Here is a 20,339-nt window from a genome sequence, read left to right as displayed (position 1 = left end):
TCATCATGTTAGTCAGTCTGGTCTCGAACTCCTGACCTCAGGTGATCCACCCACCTCGGCCTCCCAAAGTGCTGGGATTACGGGCATGAGCCACCATGCCCGGCCAGGAAACAGTATCTTTTAAACCATTGAATAACAGAAACAATATTGATTGATATGAGGTTCAGTTTTTATTCTCTGCTTACTTAACTTCTGGTAAGAAAGCTAAGATTAGTCTTTCAGCCAATAGGCAGAGAGCAGGTGGGAGAAGGAAGTGTCACTAAAGACCTAGAAAACCCACGAACTAGAGAATCAGCCTCTTTATGCCTGAGAGTTGACTGTCATTCCAGCTACCCCATTGCCAAAAAGCAGAGCTTCCTAATATGGGAAACTATACTCCTGTGATAACAGCAGATGTCGCTACTGAGTAACGGCTGTGCAGCTTCTCCCTCACGGGGTCTTTACCGAAACACTAAGCTCTTGCTGAAGACTGAAGAAGCAACGTTCTGTCATTTAAATTCTTCCCCGGAAGATATTTTAAAATGTAAATAAGAAACATAATAATTATTCAATTTCTGCAAACTGATCAAAGTAAACAGTGTTTGGGGGTTTCTATATCAATTCTAAAATCTGACATAGACTATTTTAGCGGAAACATGGGTAAATATTCCATTTAATTTACTGTTTTGTCAGTAGGCTTTCTTAAACATTTGATACTCAGATGTATCTCTGTTCTTGCAATGATAAATATGGACAACATTATGAAGAATTAGAAGGTCATGGATATGTTTGAGACTAGTATGTTTTGTATTCTATCCATAAAACTCATTTTCAAAAATAATTGTTAGCTAGAATTGATATAAATCAGTTAGGGCTATTGATCGCATGTATGAGTTAATGTTATTTAAGAAGGATTTCGAGATTGTACTAATGAACCCAAAGTGCTCCATGGAACCCAAAGTGCTTTCACATCCTAAAGTTACTTAGTAGGACCATCCGGGCCTCAAATTGTTGAGTCCAGTATTTTCTTTGTCTCTGCTAAGGTGGCTACTAAACTGGATTGTCAAGATAGGCTCAGAAATAGGGAGGAAGAAAGAAAACAAAGTTAGAGTTGGACTTGATCAGAGCAAGAAAAATCTTTTTTTTTTTTTTTTTTTTTTTTTTTTTTTTTTTTTTTTTTTAGACAGAGACTTGCTCTTATCACCCAGGCTGGAGTGCAATCATGTGATCTCGGCTCACTGCAACCTCCACCTCCCAGGTTCAGGCGATTCTCCTGCCTCAGCCTCCCAAGTAGCTGGGATTACAGGTGCCTGCCACCACGTCAAGCTAATTTTGTTTGTATTTTTAGTAGAGACAGGGTTTCACCATGTTGGCCAGGCTGGTCCTGAACTCCTGACCTCAGTTGATCCACACACCTTGGCCTCCCAAAGTGCTGGGATTACAGGTGTGAGCCACCGTGACCAGCCCTCTCTCAGATTTCCTGACCTCAGAGTAAACATAAATTTTTAGCACTTCTCCATTGTTTGATTTTCATTAAAATTATCAAAGTATCAGACATCATGTCCATTGGGAAGTCTTTATTGGCCACCATTTTGTTCAAGATAGTAAGCTGATCAATACATCAAAATTAGGGTATGGTCTGATATTTGTATTTCTATGAAAAACTTGGTCAGAATTTGTCTTTTCTTTAAAAAGAAACTGTGGAAAACATAATAGATTGCATGTTGAATAATCATGTTTTTAAAAGAAGGTTCATGTTAGTTTCATATAACAATTCATCTTAAAAGGGTAAGTCAGACTTTTATTGTAAGTTTGAGTGTGTTGGATTATTTCTTGCTAACTGATCCTAGAATAATAGAAGAGAAACCTTATTACTGATACAATAGTAGCCACCATTTATTGAGCAGTTGCTATATGCCAGGCATGGCTTTAAGTACTTCACATATATTATCTTATTTAGTTATTTACAATAACTCTATGGGCAGAGATTATTATCTCTACCTTGCCCATAAGCATATTGAGTCTTAGACACAGGTTAAGTGTATTAGTCTGTTTTCACACTGCTGATAAAGACATACCTGAGACTGGGCAATTTACAAAGAAAGAGGTTTAATTAGACTTATAGGTCCATGTGGCTGGGGAAGACTCATAATCATGGTGGGAGACAAGGAGGAACAAGTCACATCTTACATGGATGGCAGCGGGCAGAGAGAGAGCTTGTGCAGGCAAACTCTTGTGTTTAAAGCCATCAGGTCTCATGAGATACATTCACTAACACGAGAACAGCACAGGGAAGACCCACCCCCATAATTCAATCACCTCCCATTAGATTCTTCCTACAACAAGTGGGAATTGTGGGAGTTACAAATCAAGATGAGATTTGGGTGGGGACACAGCCAAACCATATCACTAAGTAACTTACCTAAGATAAGAAAATCAGTGAGTGGCAATGCCCAAATCTTCCTTCTTTAAACTACACCTGGTCTTCCTCTCATAAGAGGTATTTCTATGGCTAAATCAAATTCCGATCAGTCCTGTCTTGGTAGCGGGAAATCATTATGCTATTTCTGATGCTTCTACTTAAGTTTATTACATGTCAACACTTAATCCAAGAAAATCTGAAAAAGCATACGGACAAAAAAAATCTTTTCTTTTTAATATTAAACAAAAAAAGTAATTAGAATTAGGTTCATTGCACTACGTTATGTTTAGGGTCTTGACCTTAGCATGCTCCTGGCAAACCAATTGTCCCCTGTAATTCATCTTAAAAGAGCTTTTCAGACATTTACTGTAGATTTGAATATATTGAACTTTTTTTTAAACTAAATAACTTCTAAGATGGCAGAATAGAAATTATGAAGAACCTGGGTAGGGAAATAAATGATTTAAAACTGATGGTTTGGATTAATTTAGTACATTTGGATGCCTGACATCAGATTGCTCTATCCTTCTCCAGCACTGATTAGTACTGATTAGTGCAATGGAATTATTATTATGGCTTAAAAAATTAAAGAGTATTATTTTATCTAAGTAGCATATGAATAAGAAATGGGAGAAAAGTTAATCAGCAGCACAATGGTGCATTCATTCACCTATGTCCCTGTTGTGGTGTGTTTAATCTTCAAAAAGTTTATCTCACGTAGCTAACATACTATAGCAAGAAATTTTCTGACACCAGCCTGACTGGCTATTGGTAATTACTTTATCAGTCTCATTCCACAAACTTTATGTAAATCATTGCTATAGGCTGAATGTTTGTATCCCTCACAACATTCAAACGTTGAGACCTAACTCCCAGTGTGATGGTATTCGGAGGCGGGGCCTTTGGGAGGTGGTCAGTCATGAGGACAGAGCCCTCATAAAGGGATTAGGGCCCTTATAAAAGAGATCCCAGAGAGCTCCCTAACCCTTTCTGCCATGTGAGGACACCACAAGAGAAGACAGCCATCTATGAATCAGGAAGCTGGCCCTCACCAGACACTGAGTTTGCCAGTGTCTTGATCTTGGACTTTCCAGACTTTAGGACTGTAAAAAATACATTTCTGTGTTTATAAGGCACCTGATTTATGGTAGTCTGTTATATGGTATTAAGTATTCTGTTATATATATTTATCGCATTCTATTATGGTATTCTGCCATTAAAAGTAATGGCAAAAACTGCAATAACTTTTGCACCAACCTAGTAGCAGCCCTAAGGAACTAAGACAACCATACAGTTTTGTTTGGAGAACAGAAGGATGACTAGATTCGTCATTTTGTATTGTTACTTGTCCAAAATCAAGCAAGAATTTAACAGCTACACCAAACCCAGAAGTGGGTGTTGCTGACCTTTGTGTTTAGATGTGGCATTGAGCTTCTTTCTGTGTCTCCCTCTTTTCTGTCTCTCTATATACAAAATTGCAAGTTAGGAGGCATCAATCAAACGCCAAATGTTTATTCTCTGTCTATTTAGCCAGACTCAAAGGCTTCTTTGAATCAAGGAAATCAGGTTTTTCCTCTCTTTGCTACACCATAATTATTTGTTTTCTAAGTTATATCCAGGTTGAAATAAGACTTGCAATGTTTTCAGACCAAAAGCAGTGTAAGTAAAAACTTAAAACCCTAAAATAAATACCTTTACATAATTTCTGATTGAGAATCATGACCATGAAAGAAATAATAGCCACATATATGAAAACAAAGACAAAGGAAGAAATATAATTAAGTGACAGGGAGCTTACAGCAAAGATAGAAGGTGGGCTTCTCCTGGCTTAATGCCACTTTCAATATACCTACACTAAGCCAAGCCTGTGCCCAGGTTAATGTGTTAAGAGCAGAGACATTTGAGATACTAATCAATTAACAGAAAAGTCAGACAAAATTAAGCTGAAATCTAAGATGTATCCCGACACGTAGAAGAAAAATTACTGAAGATTCAGTCTCCTTTTTGCTGCATTTCTGCCACTAGGAGGCACCTGGTATAAAGAAACAAGTACTTAACATTCAGGGAAATTGCATTACAATCCAAGCACTATCATTAATTCAAGCTCTACCAATTACTAATATGAATAAAGGAACTGATTCATGTCATCTCAGGCAAATGATCATATATAATAGTGAATAATTTTATTAGATAAAGACACTGTTGAGAGTAAATAGGTTATAATAGACGTGATATTTGAGTCATAATTAGTGTGTTCAAGATCCAGTCTCAGAATTTGAACTCAGGTTTCTGACTCCCCATGTAGTGTTCCTTCCACTCCTGAACGCAGTGCATTCTGATTATGACGGTCAGAAGCCTGTTCTGACTCCTCTTGGAAAAGGTAGATCTCTCTGAAGGCAGTTGAGCAGTATATTTTTATACGCTTTTTCTTAGACCAGTAGTTATGTGGGATTCTTATTTTAACATTTTGGCTCAACGTATCTGTTTAAGGCAATATGGAATCCATGCTAAACAGATGAAAATGTGTTGTTCTTAAAGAGGTTACCTTTCTAATAATATACTTTAAATAGGATTATTTTATGTTTTTAAAAGGCAGACTGACATTTGAGCTAATTTTTCAGAAAGGCACACATCGAAATTCCCTTAGCAAGATAATTTTGTTCTTTAATTGGGGCAAGGGGTGGGGCTCAGAAAAACTCTTATAGTGACTTTGGTCATGATCACCCCCAGAGGGTGAACAACAGGGAGACACAGGGGCAAATGCTGAAATGCCAAACAATACAGTGAACAGAACAGAGACTTACCTTTCCAAGCGCAGCCTAAGAGAGAGGTGCTAAGGGGCTCAGAAAAAGGGGTGCAGAAGAAGTCATTGAAGGAGGGAGAAGGACGGGCCTGGCTGTACAAATTGGCAGTAGGCAGAATTCCCTGAGGAGACAGCAGCCTGTGTGAAATTCCACATGGCAGGGGTTCTAGGATTAGGAGGCCCAGTATTCCATTTTGGGTGAATTGCTATGAAGTGCCAAACTGCGATCCCCCTCCCTTGTCATCCTGTAAACCTTTAGGGAAACTGCTACCTGGTATGGTCTTACTGGGGAGATAAAGAAGTCTGTTACCACTTGGGATTTAATAGGATAACTCTAGGATGAGACAGATGTGAGACCCACAGCTAAGAGGGAGGAGACCAGGGTTTCTCCAAGGAATAGGCAGAAGTGCAGGGGCTTCGCCGGATAGGGGTGCGAGCTACTATAGAGTGTTAGGTTGACCCAAAGTTAGGCCTTTGGGACATGTTAGGCTCAAAGTCAAGGTAGCATATGAAATTTTAGTCTTCTCTTTCCCTCTCCTTCTATTCTTCCCTCCCTCTCTCCATCTCTGTCTCCTTATTTCCCTCTCTCTCCCTCCTCCCCAACTCTGCTGTCTGTGTGCTGACATGGTTGATGTTGTATGCTACTCTTTACTCTTATTGTATCGTCTGCTTCTTGTCACCTCACCCTTGCTCTTTAGCTTTTTATCACACAGACATAGATCTGTCAAAGGTAAAAGTAGTCAAATATAGTAACATCTCTTTTCATCCAGTCATTCACTCTAACTGGCAAATCAACCAAGTACAGTGTTTAAGATGCAATCTTTGACAATTTAACTCAGTGTCAACTGCTAAAAATTAGTTCCCACTTTTCTTTTCTTTCATTTTTTTTTTTTTTTTGAGGAGGAGTCTCACTCTATCACCCAGGTTGGAGTGCAGTGGTGTGATTTTGGCTCACTGCAACCTCCACCTTCTGGTTTCAAGCGATTCTCCTGCCTCAGCCTCCCGAGTGGCTGGGATTACAGGTGTTCACCACCACACCTGCCTTTTTTTTTTTTTTTTTTAGTAGAGATGGGGTTTCACCATGTTGGCCAGGCTGGTCTTGAACTCCTGACCTCAAGTGATCCACCTGCCTCACGGTTCCCTCTTTTCCACATGACTCCATAGTACAGCCTGGTGTGGCCGGCATATTGGTTAATAAACAGTAATATTTCACTGATATTTAAATGAATGTCCTAACATTCACTTTGTATTAGTTCATCTTGGGGTCTCTGGAGGGGAGCAGTAAATAGTACTCCTCTTGCCCATCTGAAATCTGAGCTAATTGCGGGGGTTAAGTGGGAGATGGAGAACAAAATATCAAGTTTCTTCCTGAAAATGGCTAACTTGGAGTCTATAGCTTAGTGAGGGACAAACAGGTTTGCTAACTGAACCCCAGAGCTCAGCAGATTTGTCCACCTGTCCCTGTCTCAGCACTGTGAACAAAGAAGGCCTTCTGGGTAGCACACAGGCCCTCCTGCCCCATGTGGGAGATTTGCTCCCAAGAGAAGATCAGAGCAAACCAGGCACACATGGGATGTTTCCTGTGGCTTCTTTAATCACCCCAGGCGCTCAGAGGAGGGGAGAGAGCAGAGGTGCACTGAGGGAAAATTCTTTCTGAGGAAAACCAGAGACCTGGGGAAGAGGCCTTTTTCCCTCTACCATTTTATCATGGCTACAATATGAAATTATTTACTTCAGGAAAATTACATATAAGAGGAACTTGCTAAGTCCCTCTTAGTATTATAATACCAATTAAGTGTTTTCAATTTTGATTTTCTACTGTATGGATCATTTTATTACGTTAAAATGTAGAAAAGTATATTCATTTGGTCCTTGCAATGCATCTTATTTTGGTGCTGGAGAGATTTAAGATTTTAAAATACTGTAGAAATAAATCTTTGTGAATTTTCTTAGAAGTTAAGACTGATTGGTGGCAAATATTATGCATAATTTTTTAATCTCTTTCTATAGTACCCATAATATTCAGCTGTCTACATATTATGGGAAAATAAAAACACAAACCAAAAAGCATAGTCACAATGTTGGAAAAAACAGAGATGATTTTTGACCCTGGAAGAAAAAAATAACTTAAAAGCAGCAGAAGCATGACCCTGATTCAGTATTAAACATAATTATGTACTGCTTTAAAATGCAAACTGGGTCACGTAGCAAAAGTATATATATTATGTATTACGGACATTTTCAATTTTGATGGTTTAATGTGAAGTACTTGCTGTGTTAAATCTGATTTAATGCTTCATTTTTTTTCTTATAAATAAGTTATTAATTTAATATTTGTATGCTACTTTAATTCATAAAAGAATAATACATAGAAACTATATGGCACTTCATAGCCCAAAGTAATGTGCAAACTTTAAATGAATAATGCAGACAGCAACATGGGAGCAGGTCACAGATGGTATCTACCTCATTTCCATGAGAGCTCCGGAGGAATTCAGTCATACAAATCACTATGTTTAGAAATTGCATGTAACTAGACAAATGCAATTTCTATGGGGTGGGGGTGTCTTGAGTCTATCGAATACACGAAAGAAAGTTCATCAAAAATGAAATGGGCAACTCCGATTTAATAGGATATTGAGATAGCTATGGTAAATACATGCATACAAATAGGAGAGTTAGCATTCTAAAAGCAATACACTATCTCACTCATAGACTACTGGATATGGAGTCCAGGAAATCTGAGAGATTACTTGTCCCCTGAGATTTTTTCCCCATGTATATAATGGACTCAATGCAGTAAAATATCATAGCAATACCCCTTTAAATTAGTCTTAAGAAGGGATTTGTGAAGGTAAAAGGGCAATTTAGAAATGAAGGGAATTGTAATTCCAGCACTTTGGGAGGCGGAGGCGGGAGGATCATGAGGTCAGGAGATGGAAACCATCCTGGCTAACATGGTAAAACCCCGTCTCTACTGAAAATATGAAAAATTAGCTGGGCATGGTGGCGGGCGCCTGTAGTCCCAGCTACTTGGGAGGCTGAGGCAGGAGAATGGCTTGAACCTGGGAGGTGGAGCTTGTAGTGAGCTGAGATCGCCCCACTGCACTCTAGCCTGGGTGACAGAGCGAGACTCTGTCAGAAAAAAAAAAAAAAAAGAAAAGAAATGAAGGGAGGAAGGAAATAGCAGAATGGAGGAACTTACTATGATCCCCAACTATGTGTTTTTAAACCTTGTTCACTGCCTCTGTACTGAAAACTGTGACTGCAGGTTTTCGGCTGGTGGAGCATTTCTTGGGATATCTCACAGCATGTGTTGAGGAACAAATCATGTATTTTTTCATCAAAAAAGAAATGATGAGCTCCACATTCAGGAGAAGTTAAGGAAAAAAATCACTCCTCCCTGCCCCTATTTAAGGCCTCTCTTGTTAGCTACTGATTCTCATTTGGACCTCCCACCTGCCTGCATCTCTCTCTTGCTGGTTTGTATTTAAGGGGAACCGTTTTGTATCAGGCTATTTTATAATGCTGAGGATTTCTGTCTCTCTGAATTGCTCAAAGTTGAAACTTTAAGAATAAACATTTTATAAAACATTTTCATAGCTGTTCCTGTTTCTATTGCCACACTTTAAGGAAGGTCCATCTTCTGCAATACACACTTTGGACAATGAATGCCTCCATAGCCACTGTTTGCTTGAGAATAAATTCTCTCTCAACACTGTAACGTTCTTTCCTGGTTGTTTCATGTCCTCACACTCTGTGTCTTTGTGGTGGTGCTGGCCTCTTGAGTGTCACGGAAGAGTTGGTATGAATAGTGTAGCAGGTAATAACAGTGACTTAACCAGGTAAGGGCTCTTGATCTTACCCCAAGTGAAGTCCAAGCAGCCTAGTGCAGATAGGGAAGAAGCGGACTCTTTTCACCATGTCGTTCCATCATGGCTCGTGTGCTGGCTTTCCTCCTCAAGCCTGTCGCTTCAGGGCTGCACAATGAATGCCGTGCTGAGAGGTGCTATCACATCCATTCTCCGGGCTGGAAGAAGGAAGAGGTGGAGGAGATGGTACCAGCACCCTTCAATGGCCAGAACTGTCACATGATGTTTCTGGAATCTCTAACCAGGTTTTTCCTCTGCTTTCACACCAACACAATAACAATCAACACAGAAGACTTCTGTGATCCCCAGGTATGGGGATATTTCCCACCAACAAACAAGCAATCAGCTCTGCAGCAGACACAAGATGGGTGTCCTCCAGTTCAGTTCTGACAACATCTACCCGGAGATGGCATCAGATCCCAAAGATTGAGGCCTCGGTCCCCAAGATGGCCCCTGTCCCCTCACATCAGTCTTCAGAACTTCTGACCAACTGGCTTCAAGTTGGGGTTCACAGGACCCCTTCTTTGGGTTCAATTAATTTCCTGGAGCAGCTCACAGGACTCAGGGAAACATTTGTTTACCAGCTTATTATAAAAGGATATTATAAAGGAAACAGACGAAGAGATGCACAGGGCGAGGTATGGGGAAAAGGGTGTGAAGCTTCCATGCCTTCCTGGGGCACACCATCCTCCAGGAACGTCCAGTCCTCTTGGTTTTGTTTTGTTTTGTTTTTGAGATGGAGTCTGGCTCTGTAGCCCCGACTGCAGTGCAGTGGTACGATTCAGCTCACTGCAACCTCTGCCTCTTGGGCTCAAGCGATTCTCCTGCCTTAGCCTCCTGAGTAGCTGGGACTACAGGCATGCACTACCATGCTCAGCTAAGTTTTGTATTTTTAGTGGAGATGGGGTTTCACCATGTTGGCCAGCCTGGTCTTGAACTCCTGACCACAGGTGATCCGCCCACCTCGGTCTCCCAGAGTGCTGAGATGACAGGTGTGAGCCACCATGTCAGCCCTCTTGAGTTTTTTTTTTTTTTTTTTTGAGACAGAGTTTCGCTCTTGTTGCCCAGGCTGGAATGAAATGCTTGATCTCAAACTCCCGACCTCTGGTGATCCGCCCGCCTCGGCCTCTCAAAGTGCTGGGATTACAGGTGTGAGCCACCGCGCTAAGCCTGCCCTCTTGGGTTTTTAATGAAACCTTCAGGATGTCATCACTCCTTTTCCCAGGATATGGGGTAGGTCCCTCTCAGGTGAGGGTCCTAAGACCCACAGTCAGAAAGGAGGGGGAAAGATTAGAGCCCTGCCTTGGGGCAGGTGAAAGGAGAGCAGAAGCAGGTGAGAGAGGTTCTGTTTCTTGAGGTCTGCTCCTGAGGCCTAATATGCCCAACACTGTAACAAAATACTATAACAAGGGCTATGGGTGTTGGGAGCTAGGAACTGTAGACAAAAATTAATACATATCATAACACCACACATCGCCCCTCAAATTTCAAGGGAGGCTAGGACATGGAGATTTTAGCTTTCACTGCTTCTGTAGGAGATAACAATGTAAAAGAAGTGAGTTGGAAATGATATCAGCCAAACTGTAGTGTTTGCAACAATTGTGGACAGACTAAATCCCTTTCTAATCTCTCTCCGGTGGTCAGAAGTGATTGATTTCATTACGTTCTCTGTATTTCATTATTATGCTCCTTCCCTAATTTCACATAGCATACCATTTGTTTAAAAACTAAATACCCACTCTCTGTAGGCTGCATTAGAACAAGGATAGTAATCACAATGATATTGATTTGTTCATTAAATCCCACAATTACTGTTTGATTATGGAGTATCTGTCTACATTGCCAAGCACTGAGATACAATGTTCACTGATGTATATTTCCTCTCATTGAAAATGTCTTATCTATACCATGCTTTATCAATTAGGAATGCTTTTAGCTACTAAAAGGAGAAAATTCAACTCATAGTGATTTAAACCATATTAAAAATCTATAATTTTTAAAGAATTCAAATGGAGGTGAGAAACTCTACAATGTTAGATCACTGGGATTATGTCTCCGTGACCCCCACCTGGTTACAGGAAGGCTGCTAGAGCTCCAAACACCTCATCCTTCAAGAATGTGCCCGAAGACAGTCATGATGGTGAGAGAACTATTCTCTCACGTCTCCTTATTTTATCAGAGAATACAATCTTCCCCAGAGGCCTCCTTAGCGAACTCATTGGCTAGAGCAGGATCAAGTGACCATTATTTGCTTTAAGGGAGGCTAGAAGAGTATCTGGTGAGAAGGGAGAGGGGATTGTGAATTAATATTGGGTGGCCAACCAAGAGTGTTGTCATAAACACTTTATAGCTTTCCACAGACTGTCGCATTCATGATCTCATCTTGTGACTCAATGAGACTACGATCCAAACATACTGGAAACCCAAACCTGGAATAGGTGTTATAAGTGGCATCTACTATGTGGGAACTTAGGGCTGTGAAGTAATTTAATGGTCCTTTAAAGGTACAAATTTAATGCAAAGGGGCTTACATAAATTATAATGCATTTTGCTTACAAAGTGTGCATGGAAGAACGTAAGGAGTAATTCAGAAGGTTTTATAGTTTAGTAAGATAATTAGAAAGAGAAATCAAGATATGTGGATTCTAGCCTCAGCTTTGGGTAAGACACTGGAAGAATTTTGAGCCTCTGTTTTGTCAGCTGTAAAATTACATACTTGAACAAGATTAGATGATCTCTAAATTTCTTCTCAAAGATGAGAGTACCCGTATAACCATGATGCCGGAAGTCGTGAGCTTAAAAAAAATTAAAATAATCTATTCCAATCTCTTTTTAACAATGAGATAACTTAGACTTGGAAAGATCACCATTTGTCTAAATTCACTTATTTAAGTTAGAAATTTGAGTCCCAGTATTATACTTTCACGAATAATTGATACTGCATCCTGACAGATTTTTAAAAATTTGGCCTCTTCTATAATTTTTTTTTTCATTTTAGGCAGAATCTCTGTGATAGCATTTACTCTGCTTAATAGAGTGCAAATAATGAGATTTTTTTAAAAGTCATTTTTTAGCTGTAAATTCTTGGGCAAATTACTTCTTATCCTTGCTGTAAAATAATAATTGTTCCTTCTTCATAATTTTTCTTTTCTTTTTTGAGGACCAGATAAGTAATCTATTAAGAGACCTTAATGTACTAACACGCAGCAAGGAGTCCATCTGTAGTAACCATGATTATCACTAATCTCTCTCCAGCCAGCTCAAGTGCTTAAAGCTTGAGAAAGTGTTTGACAGCAATTTCCCCAGCAGGTTGTATGGAGGTGACTCTGATTCTCACTATTATTATTTTGTCTTTTATGATCATATCTTTCATCATCACATTATATAGGTATGAAGGCTCTGTGTAATAACTAAGGGTGTGGTACCTAAATGGAAGTCAGAGCAATCATTCTTACGCTGTCACTCAGCCCAGTAACTGGTGATTTGTAAGAGTTAAAACAACTTAAACTAAACAACAACAACAACAAAAACACTCAAATTGGGGATTCTGAATATGGAATTCATGAATGGACTTTAAGGGAATGGGAAACCACCTAATATTTCCTTCAAATCATTGACTTTTTGGCCCAGGTAATTTTGGGGACTGTCCTGTGCGCTGTACTTAGCGGGATCTCGGGTCTTCACCCACTGGATGCCAGTGATACTCCCCAGTCATGGGTTATGATAATCAAAATTATCTTCAGACCTTGCCAAACATCCCTTTCCTTCTTCAGAATCACTGTGGTAAAACTTTATACGTATGTGCATTTTTTTTTTTCTGAAAGGCTTATCAGTTTCATCATATTTTTTAAAAGACCTGTGACCTTAAAAGGCTTGGAACCAATCACTTAAGATCTTTCAAAATAATAATAAAAGAACACATATCTTCAGCTGTCGTTGTGGGAAAAATGTACACCATCATGGCTAATTAAAATGGTGCAGTCTGAAAATCTGCTATGAAATATATACCTGCCAATTTATTATTTTCAACTCCTCTAAAAAGGCACCTCACAAAAACTATATCATCTGGGAAACTGTCTACTTCAAAAACTGCTGTTCCCAGATGGCACACTTCTTAAAATACTGTCTTCAGTAGAGACTCCCACAGTCATCTACTGAATCTAGCTCTCAACTTCTAAAGGGGTTAGTGCTAATGACAAGTGGAAAAAGTCCTTAAGTCCAGAGGGGAACTAAAAATCAGTTGTTTCGCAGAAAAGAAATCAAATGATGGAATAAACTGCAAAATTGATCAGGAGGCAAGATGGAGCAGAAGGGAGGGAGGAAGTGAAGAGAAAGGGAAGGAGGGAGAGAGAGAAAGAGAAACAGCGAGAGAGAGAGAGAGAGAGAGAGAGAGAGAGAGAGAGAGAGAGAGACCTTTGAAATAGAGTATCGCTTGGGAGAGGCTCGCTAGAGGTCTGCCCTGGCTCCTCTGGAAAGGCAGATGCCCCCATGCCATACAGGAGCCTTGGGCTCTCTGCTGTGCTTTAATTCCCACGTCCACAACCGCCTCGTTCAAAGCCTTCCAAAGTGACCACTTCTCAAAAGCCTCCTCAAATCTCAAAGGGGCCACTTTACCCACTCTGTAAGGCCCTCTTTCCCGTCTACGGCTTCTAACGGCGGCAGGAAAACAAGCATAAACCCGAACAGTAAACCCAGAAAAGCCAACAGGCAAAGTGTGTCATCTTCCGTGGCCCCTCGGGGTCACCCAGGAAGACAAGCAACTTTCTCCCATACTTCTCCGTCTGTCTGCCTTCCCCACTCTCAGCTTTGAATGAGACGCCGGGAGAGGGGGCGCGAGGGGGCTCGGGGCTAGGGGAGGAGCCGCGAAAGCTGCCTCCGGGGGTGGGCCTCGACCCGCGCGGATAGCGGGGCGCCCCCCACTCCCCTCCCGGCGCTCCAGGAACGTCCCCGGTGCGTCCTGGGTCTGTCTGCGCGGAGTTCCCGGGGCGCGAGGGGAGGGGACTGGAGAGAGGAGGGCCGGGCAGCGGAGGGGAGGAGGCGGTGCGTGCCTCGCCTGCCAAAGGGAGATCCACTCCTTTGCGTGCTATCCCCGGCGCCCGCGCGCGGCCACGGCGCTCCGCCAGAACCGCCGCCGCGGACTCGCCGGGAGTGGGGGTCTCCGCTGGTGCCAGGCCGCTTCTGGAGACCCTCCGCCTCCTGCCGACTCCTGCTCTTCAGGTTGGGCCCCGGGGCTCTGCGGCCGTTAGGGACAGAGGCAAAGAAGGGCAGGACGGTCTGGTTTTCCGTGGATGTTCCCGCCCGAGAAAGACAGCAAGTTGTGTGTGCGCCCGGGACGCGGGAGGGAAGGGAGCCGCCGCCCTCCAGCCATGTAAGTGAAGCGCTTGGCTGCCCCGTGGGCGTGGGCTCCGCTGCCTTCTCCCGGGCTCCCTCTCTGCCCCGGAGCCGGAGTTGGGCTGCTCCCGGGTTCCGGACTTCCTGAGCTCGGCGGATCCGTCGGCTCTCCCTGCCAGCCGCGTCCGCTCTTGGCGTCTGCCTCCGGGGGGTGCTGCCTGCCCATCCTTATCCCCTCCCTTCACCCAGAGCCGGCTAGAAAATGCCTCTTGCCCCCTTTTGGAATGGAGGGATCATTGTGTGTCTCCATGGGTGAAGTGGCTCGGTGAGGCAATGGCAGGGGGCTAAATATGGGCTTGTCTTGGCGAGGGCGCCTCACCGCAGTTGGAGATGGGCCCCCCCCTGTCCCCACGCCACCCCCTGCTGGTCTTCCCCAGCCTCGTGGCCCAGATAGATCAACTTCAGCCACTGACTGCAGTTGACAAGATTAGAAAAAAAAAGTAGTAGCCGGACCTCCCTTTTGAGTGACATCCAGAACTGAAAATGGGCGGTGGTTAGAGAAAAAACGGGTAGGGGCGAGGCGAAGAAAGGGGGGAATTTGCTGTGGACCCTGAAAGCTAGAGTTAGGAGTCCTGGGGGTGGAACTCTAGGGTGGAGGGGCTGTGTGCTTCTGTATTCGTTTCTTTATAGAAAGTGGGAGAAATGGTTAAGGAACTCTTTTTGAAAGGCTGGGGTGGAAGTAAATGTCCCTGGAACCATTTGGATGACTGGGGTTTGATGTAGAATACTGGGGAGTATGGATTGCTGTTCAGATTAGACAATCATTCAGTGGGAGAAATGATTCCAATAAAACTGTTGGAATCAATGAATCAGAACTGCAGACCCAAAATAAGTCATACACAGGCATTCTTTTGCACTAGAAGATGTTAAGACTAAAGAAATCTCAAATGCTGCTGAATGAGTACAAAGAGTGTCTGGTAATAGTTCTGTACTGTGTGTGCCTCCGCAGACCATAATGCTTGTTAAATTTATGGTACTCTGCAATTGTGAAAAATTATCCTAATTAGTTTGTTTGGCTCATGCAGAGAGTTAATGCACCCTTAAAGGGACACAGAAAAGTTGCAACAAAGTTGCAACGTGAGCATGAACTTGCAAGCCAAAAAAAGGAAACCATGGCATGGTTCACTTTATTTTCATTGTTTATTGCCAGTGAAAATGCTACATTACTTTTAATGTGAGGATATAATATATAGAATGAATTCATTGGCCTGTCAAATACAAATCAGGCGTTTCTTTAAGTAAATAGCTGTCAGAGTTAATTTGGAAACATTTATAGGAGATAAAGACATGAAAAAGCTTTGAGCTGGTTTGACAAAAATCAAGTTATGGAGAAGCTCATAGAGAGAATTAGTTCTTCCCACTTTTAGAGGGTTGAGGCAAGTCTGAATGTTTATTAATTGAAAATTGTAGACTAGCTGAAACAGTGTTGTCACTTCTTTTAATGCCTTTCATTTTTAATGTTTCCTGTTGTTTTACCAGGGACCATCATCCTTAGTACAGAGGATGGAAAGCTGATGCCCAGTAAGATTGAAGATCCATTCTGCATTACAGAACTGTGGATTATCTGTGGGTCCCTGGTGATTTCACGTCTTCATTCGCTCCTGCAGTCCCTGGACACTTACTTGGGGTCCTCATTGCCCTATCTGGTGAAAGATGGCATCCAGCCTGACTTGTACTGGAGTAATCTGGGCTTTGCTCTCTTTTCTTTGTGCTGCCACCTCCTGCGTGGGGTTCTTTATGCCTTACTGGCTCTGGGGATCACAGCTGGGCAAGCCTGTGTCCTTCGGTACCTTCCGGAGGTGCTCATATCCTGTGCATGATGAGAGTCGGCAGATGATGGTGATGGTGGAGGAATGTGGGCGCTATGCTTCCTTCCAAGGCATCCCCAGCGCAGAATGGAGGATCTGCACCATAGTGACCGGCCTGGGTTGTGGCCTCCTCCTCCTGGTGGCACTCACTGCCCTCATGGGTTGCTGTGTTTCCGACCTCATCTCCAGGACAGTGGGAAGAGTGGCTGGAGGAATTCAGTTTCTTGGGGGTAAGTGACTTGCTGAGCTTGAGTTGTTTACTGGAATCCCAAAGCAGTATTAAAAATTATGTTTCAGTTGTCTACTGAGATTATTATAAATGACACCTGGAATGCACAAGAGAAATAGATTTGGAATGGCTTTGATGGTAAGTTGCCAAAGTCAAGATTATTGTCAGAATTGCTTTACAGCTTCAAGAGTTCTTCATTTCTGTATGTATACATCAGTGGCCTGCTAAGTGCCACCTATGTGAAACAGTAACATCTAGGTTGTTTGCAGTGTAGTAGGGGAGACAGTTTGGATTTTATATCTTCTTGTTCTTTATGTTAAACAATAGGCAGTTAGATTATCTTTGTCTTCATGGAATCCTCAGGTCTTTAGAGGTAAAGATTTCACAGAAAAGTGGAAAAGGTTTTTGATCCAACATTGTTATCATGAACCTCTAATACACTTTGGTGGATGCAAAATTTACTCTTGCCCAATCTTAAACTCTATTTCTAAATAAATGTTAACTATTTTAAATGAGAGATCAGTTTTATATAACAACTATGAACTTAACTATTCTACAGAGATAGCGATCCACTTAATTACCTTGTTAGGTCTTGACTTTCCTGGGTGCTCTTGCTGTGGAAAAAAAGAAAAGGGATATTTAGCAAACGATGTGTGCTTGTCCCAGACGGACTGGATAGTTTCACTAACGCCAGAAGAGGTTTGATTTTTACTTGGATTTCCTCCAGCAAGTATTGCTTCAATATCTCTGGTCATATGGTTTTAATTGTACTTTATGTATTTTCCACTGTGCTTTTCACCTCCATTCTTCAACCTGACTGGCTGAACTTGTCTGATTTACAGTCAACCCTGGTGAAATATGACAACCTCCATAGATAGTGCAGAGTGAAGGGAAAAAGGAAGCCTGGAAAACTTATACAATGTATTTGGAACTTCATTACAAAGTAAAGGTCTGTTACTCTGCCATTTGGTGTTCTCTTACAGTCTTTTGTGAAGAATCCCCAAGAAGAAAAACAAATTAAAAATGAATAGTTGTGAGATAGTCTCCCCGTATTAGAGAACCCCAATGGATTATTTCAGATTATTTAATATAAAACTTTCAAGTAACATTTTAAGTAATGTTTAATTCTTGTGCTGCAAATGCAAATGGCAAAGTTTTGTGTTTTGAAATGAGATAGAAAGTTTTGTTTTGAAGGGAGATAGAACTGTCCATTCTTTCCTTACTAATGTAACTTTGTTCTCATTTGTTTTTTTTCCCATTGGTTTTGCATCTTAGTCCCTCCCTGGAGGCAGTGTGGGGGACCTACCTACCTGTCCTCTCTTTACATCTTCAATGTTTAACACTGACAAAAGTCTTGCATGTGATATATATATTTACACAGGCATGTTGTTAAAACTATTAGGAAACCTGAAGAAGTTGCCGTGGAAAGTGGAAATGTAAATTCAGAGTTTGAAAACTTACCAATTTTAAGAATAGATTTTAAGAATAGAATTAATGCCAAGAGTATTTAAAATTAAGTATTTCAAATTTAATTCTATTAAGAATAGAATTAATGCCAGGAGTATTTAAAATTTTTTTCTGTAAGAATAAACTTGGTCTGCTGTTTGTGTTTCACTTGGCTCAGGAAAAACGCTTAGGCAGTTTCATTTCTCCTCTTATGGTAAATATTACTTTCCATTTTTCCTTCATTTTAGGGCAGGGCCTGCTATTATTTCTGGCAGAACAGGAAAATGCTTACAAAGAGAAATCAGTTTTTATTGATTATCTTTAAACATGTAATGAAGGAAGGCAACAGGAAGTGAATCTGAGACCCATGAGATTTATGGTTCCCTCTCTAAGCTATGTATAGATTTTTTTTGAATTATATAGAGCTAAGTGTTCTACTTTACAGAATACCAAAGGGGACAGACAATTGGGGAAATTATATATATTTTTAAAGAACCATGTTTTTTTCTTTGTGTGTACTTTTCATGAACTTTGGCTTGGTGGGAGTTACTGACATTAAGCTAAGAGTATAATTTGTTAGTAGCAGCTGGCCTGGCGCGGTGGCTCACACCTGTAATCCCAGCACTTTGGGAGGCTGAGATGGGCAGAACATGAGGTCGGGAGATCGAGACCATCCTGGCTAACATGGTGAAACCCCGTCTCTACTAAAAATACAAAAAAATTAGCTGGGTGTGGTGGCAGGTGCCTGTAGTCCCAGCTATTTGGGAGGCTGAGGCAGGAGAATGGTGTGAACCTGGGAGGCGGAGCTTGCAGTAAGCCAAGATGGTGCCACTGCACTCCAGCCTGGGTGACAGAGTGAGACTCTGTCTCAAAACAACAACAACAACAACAAAACAACAACAACAACAAAATGTGTTAGTAGAAGCTGGTATTCTCTCATTTCTCGAAAGTATTTCTTATACAGGCAAAAATAATTCTGGATGTAAAATCTAAGAGGGTTTTACAGAATCTCACCTCTCAAGGGTACAAGTAAACATACCCATTGCCAAAGATAACAGTAAATTTAGAATTAAAAAATAACTTGAAACATGGAAAAGGTTTTAAAGAATCCCTGTTTATTACTGTTACTTAATGGGAGACTAGATGACAAAAAAAAAAAAAAAAAAACTTCGAAAAGAATTCCCTAGGTAGGTTTTTCATAATAGTTTGGGTTTTTATTCACGAAAACTTATGCAATAAGTAATTTTATTTTAATCAATTTTTCCTACGATGAGTTGGGTTTCATAAAGACTCGGCAGGATGCCAAACCAGTGAGTTCTATCAATCTCATAGACTGCCATGTTTCAGAAATGTAATCAACATACAGGGAACTTTGCTATGAGGCAGATTCTCCTGCTAAAAATGATATGCCCAGGAGGGTTATGTTTAGCTAAAGTTAGGCTCCTCCAAAAACAACAGGAAGCAGGAGAATGGCAAAATACAGAGGCATCCTGCTTAACCCCGCCTGCTGTGTCTAGAGTTTGCACATATGGTCTAACATCAGGCAGTAAAACCCCTGCAGTGCTTTGGAACAAGTTAAAGGACAAAATGTCAAACTTAATTCTGAATATTCTTGCTATGGTTGGTTAGAGGTTAAAATGTCAGCTGTCAACTGATAGAGCAATGTAAAATGGGGCTGCCATACCTGGATATTTTTTTATCTATAGTAGGAATACCTCAAGGAGTCAATGACTATCACTTTTCCTGTGGTAATCTGTACAGAAACTTGAATTGCCACCATCTCCATTTCATATTATAAGGTATGTTTATGTCCTAACTTTAAAGAACCAGTGTGGGTTGAGTTACCCTCAACTGAGTTTTTAAAAGGCATGTAGAAAGGCTGTGGGAAGTACAACATAAAATAAAAATGTTACCATGTATATAGTGTGGTAAGGATGCTAGGAGAAAATAGAGGCTTTAATGTTTTTGATTGGTGAATGTAAAATTTTGTGCTTTCAAATACTGTTTTAGTCATTAGGGACTTTAACAGAATTTAAAAAAATTAATATCAGACTTTTTGGTGCACCTATTAGTAAGATTTACATGCCCTGTAAATGATACACGTAAGAACATTGTAAAGACATATTAAGTGTATTTATAAGTTCTGTCAGGTGGTGCTTGCAAATGTCAGAATCTGAATGTGTACATTTCATCTTAAGAAACTGCTGGTGCAGTAATGAGGAAGTACCAAAGAGAGTCCCAGATTTATATTATTCCACGTTTAGTTTGATCGTTAGTCGTATATACATATGAAATGCGTGTGGAGTGCTAACCAGCAGCAAACCATTACCTTTCCAGCTTAGACACTGTTTTGTTCTAAGAAGCCGGAGGAGATCATCTCAACTAATTG

The 20,339-nt window shown here is 41.1% G+C and overlaps 1 protein-coding gene across 2 annotated transcripts in view; it reads left to right on the top strand.

Moving 5' to 3' along the window:
- Positions 1–14,146: 14,146 nt before the first annotated feature.
- LHFPL6 (LHFPL tetraspan subfamily member 6) overlaps positions 14,147–20,339 on the top strand; it is a 259,712-nt gene continuing 253,519 nt past the window's right edge. Inside the window, exons 1-2 of one of the 2 annotated variants that reach the window (XM_015120887.3) lie at positions 14,147–14,293; positions 15,947–16,505. In XM_015120887.3, the coding sequence (XP_014976373.1) occupies positions 16,121–16,505 (385 nt within the window). In that variant the 5' untranslated portion in view covers positions 14,147–14,293; positions 15,947–16,120. 2 annotated transcript variants of the gene reach the window in all.

Source organism: Macaca mulatta, chromosome 17 (assembly GCF_049350105.2).
Source record: "Macaca mulatta isolate MMU2019108-1 chromosome 17, T2T-MMU8v2.0, whole genome shotgun sequence".
NCBI lineage: Eukaryota > Metazoa > Chordata > Mammalia > Primates > Cercopithecidae > Macaca > Macaca mulatta.
Note: the sequence above shows the minus strand (reverse complement) of the source record. Positions and strands in the feature narration are given on the sequence as shown.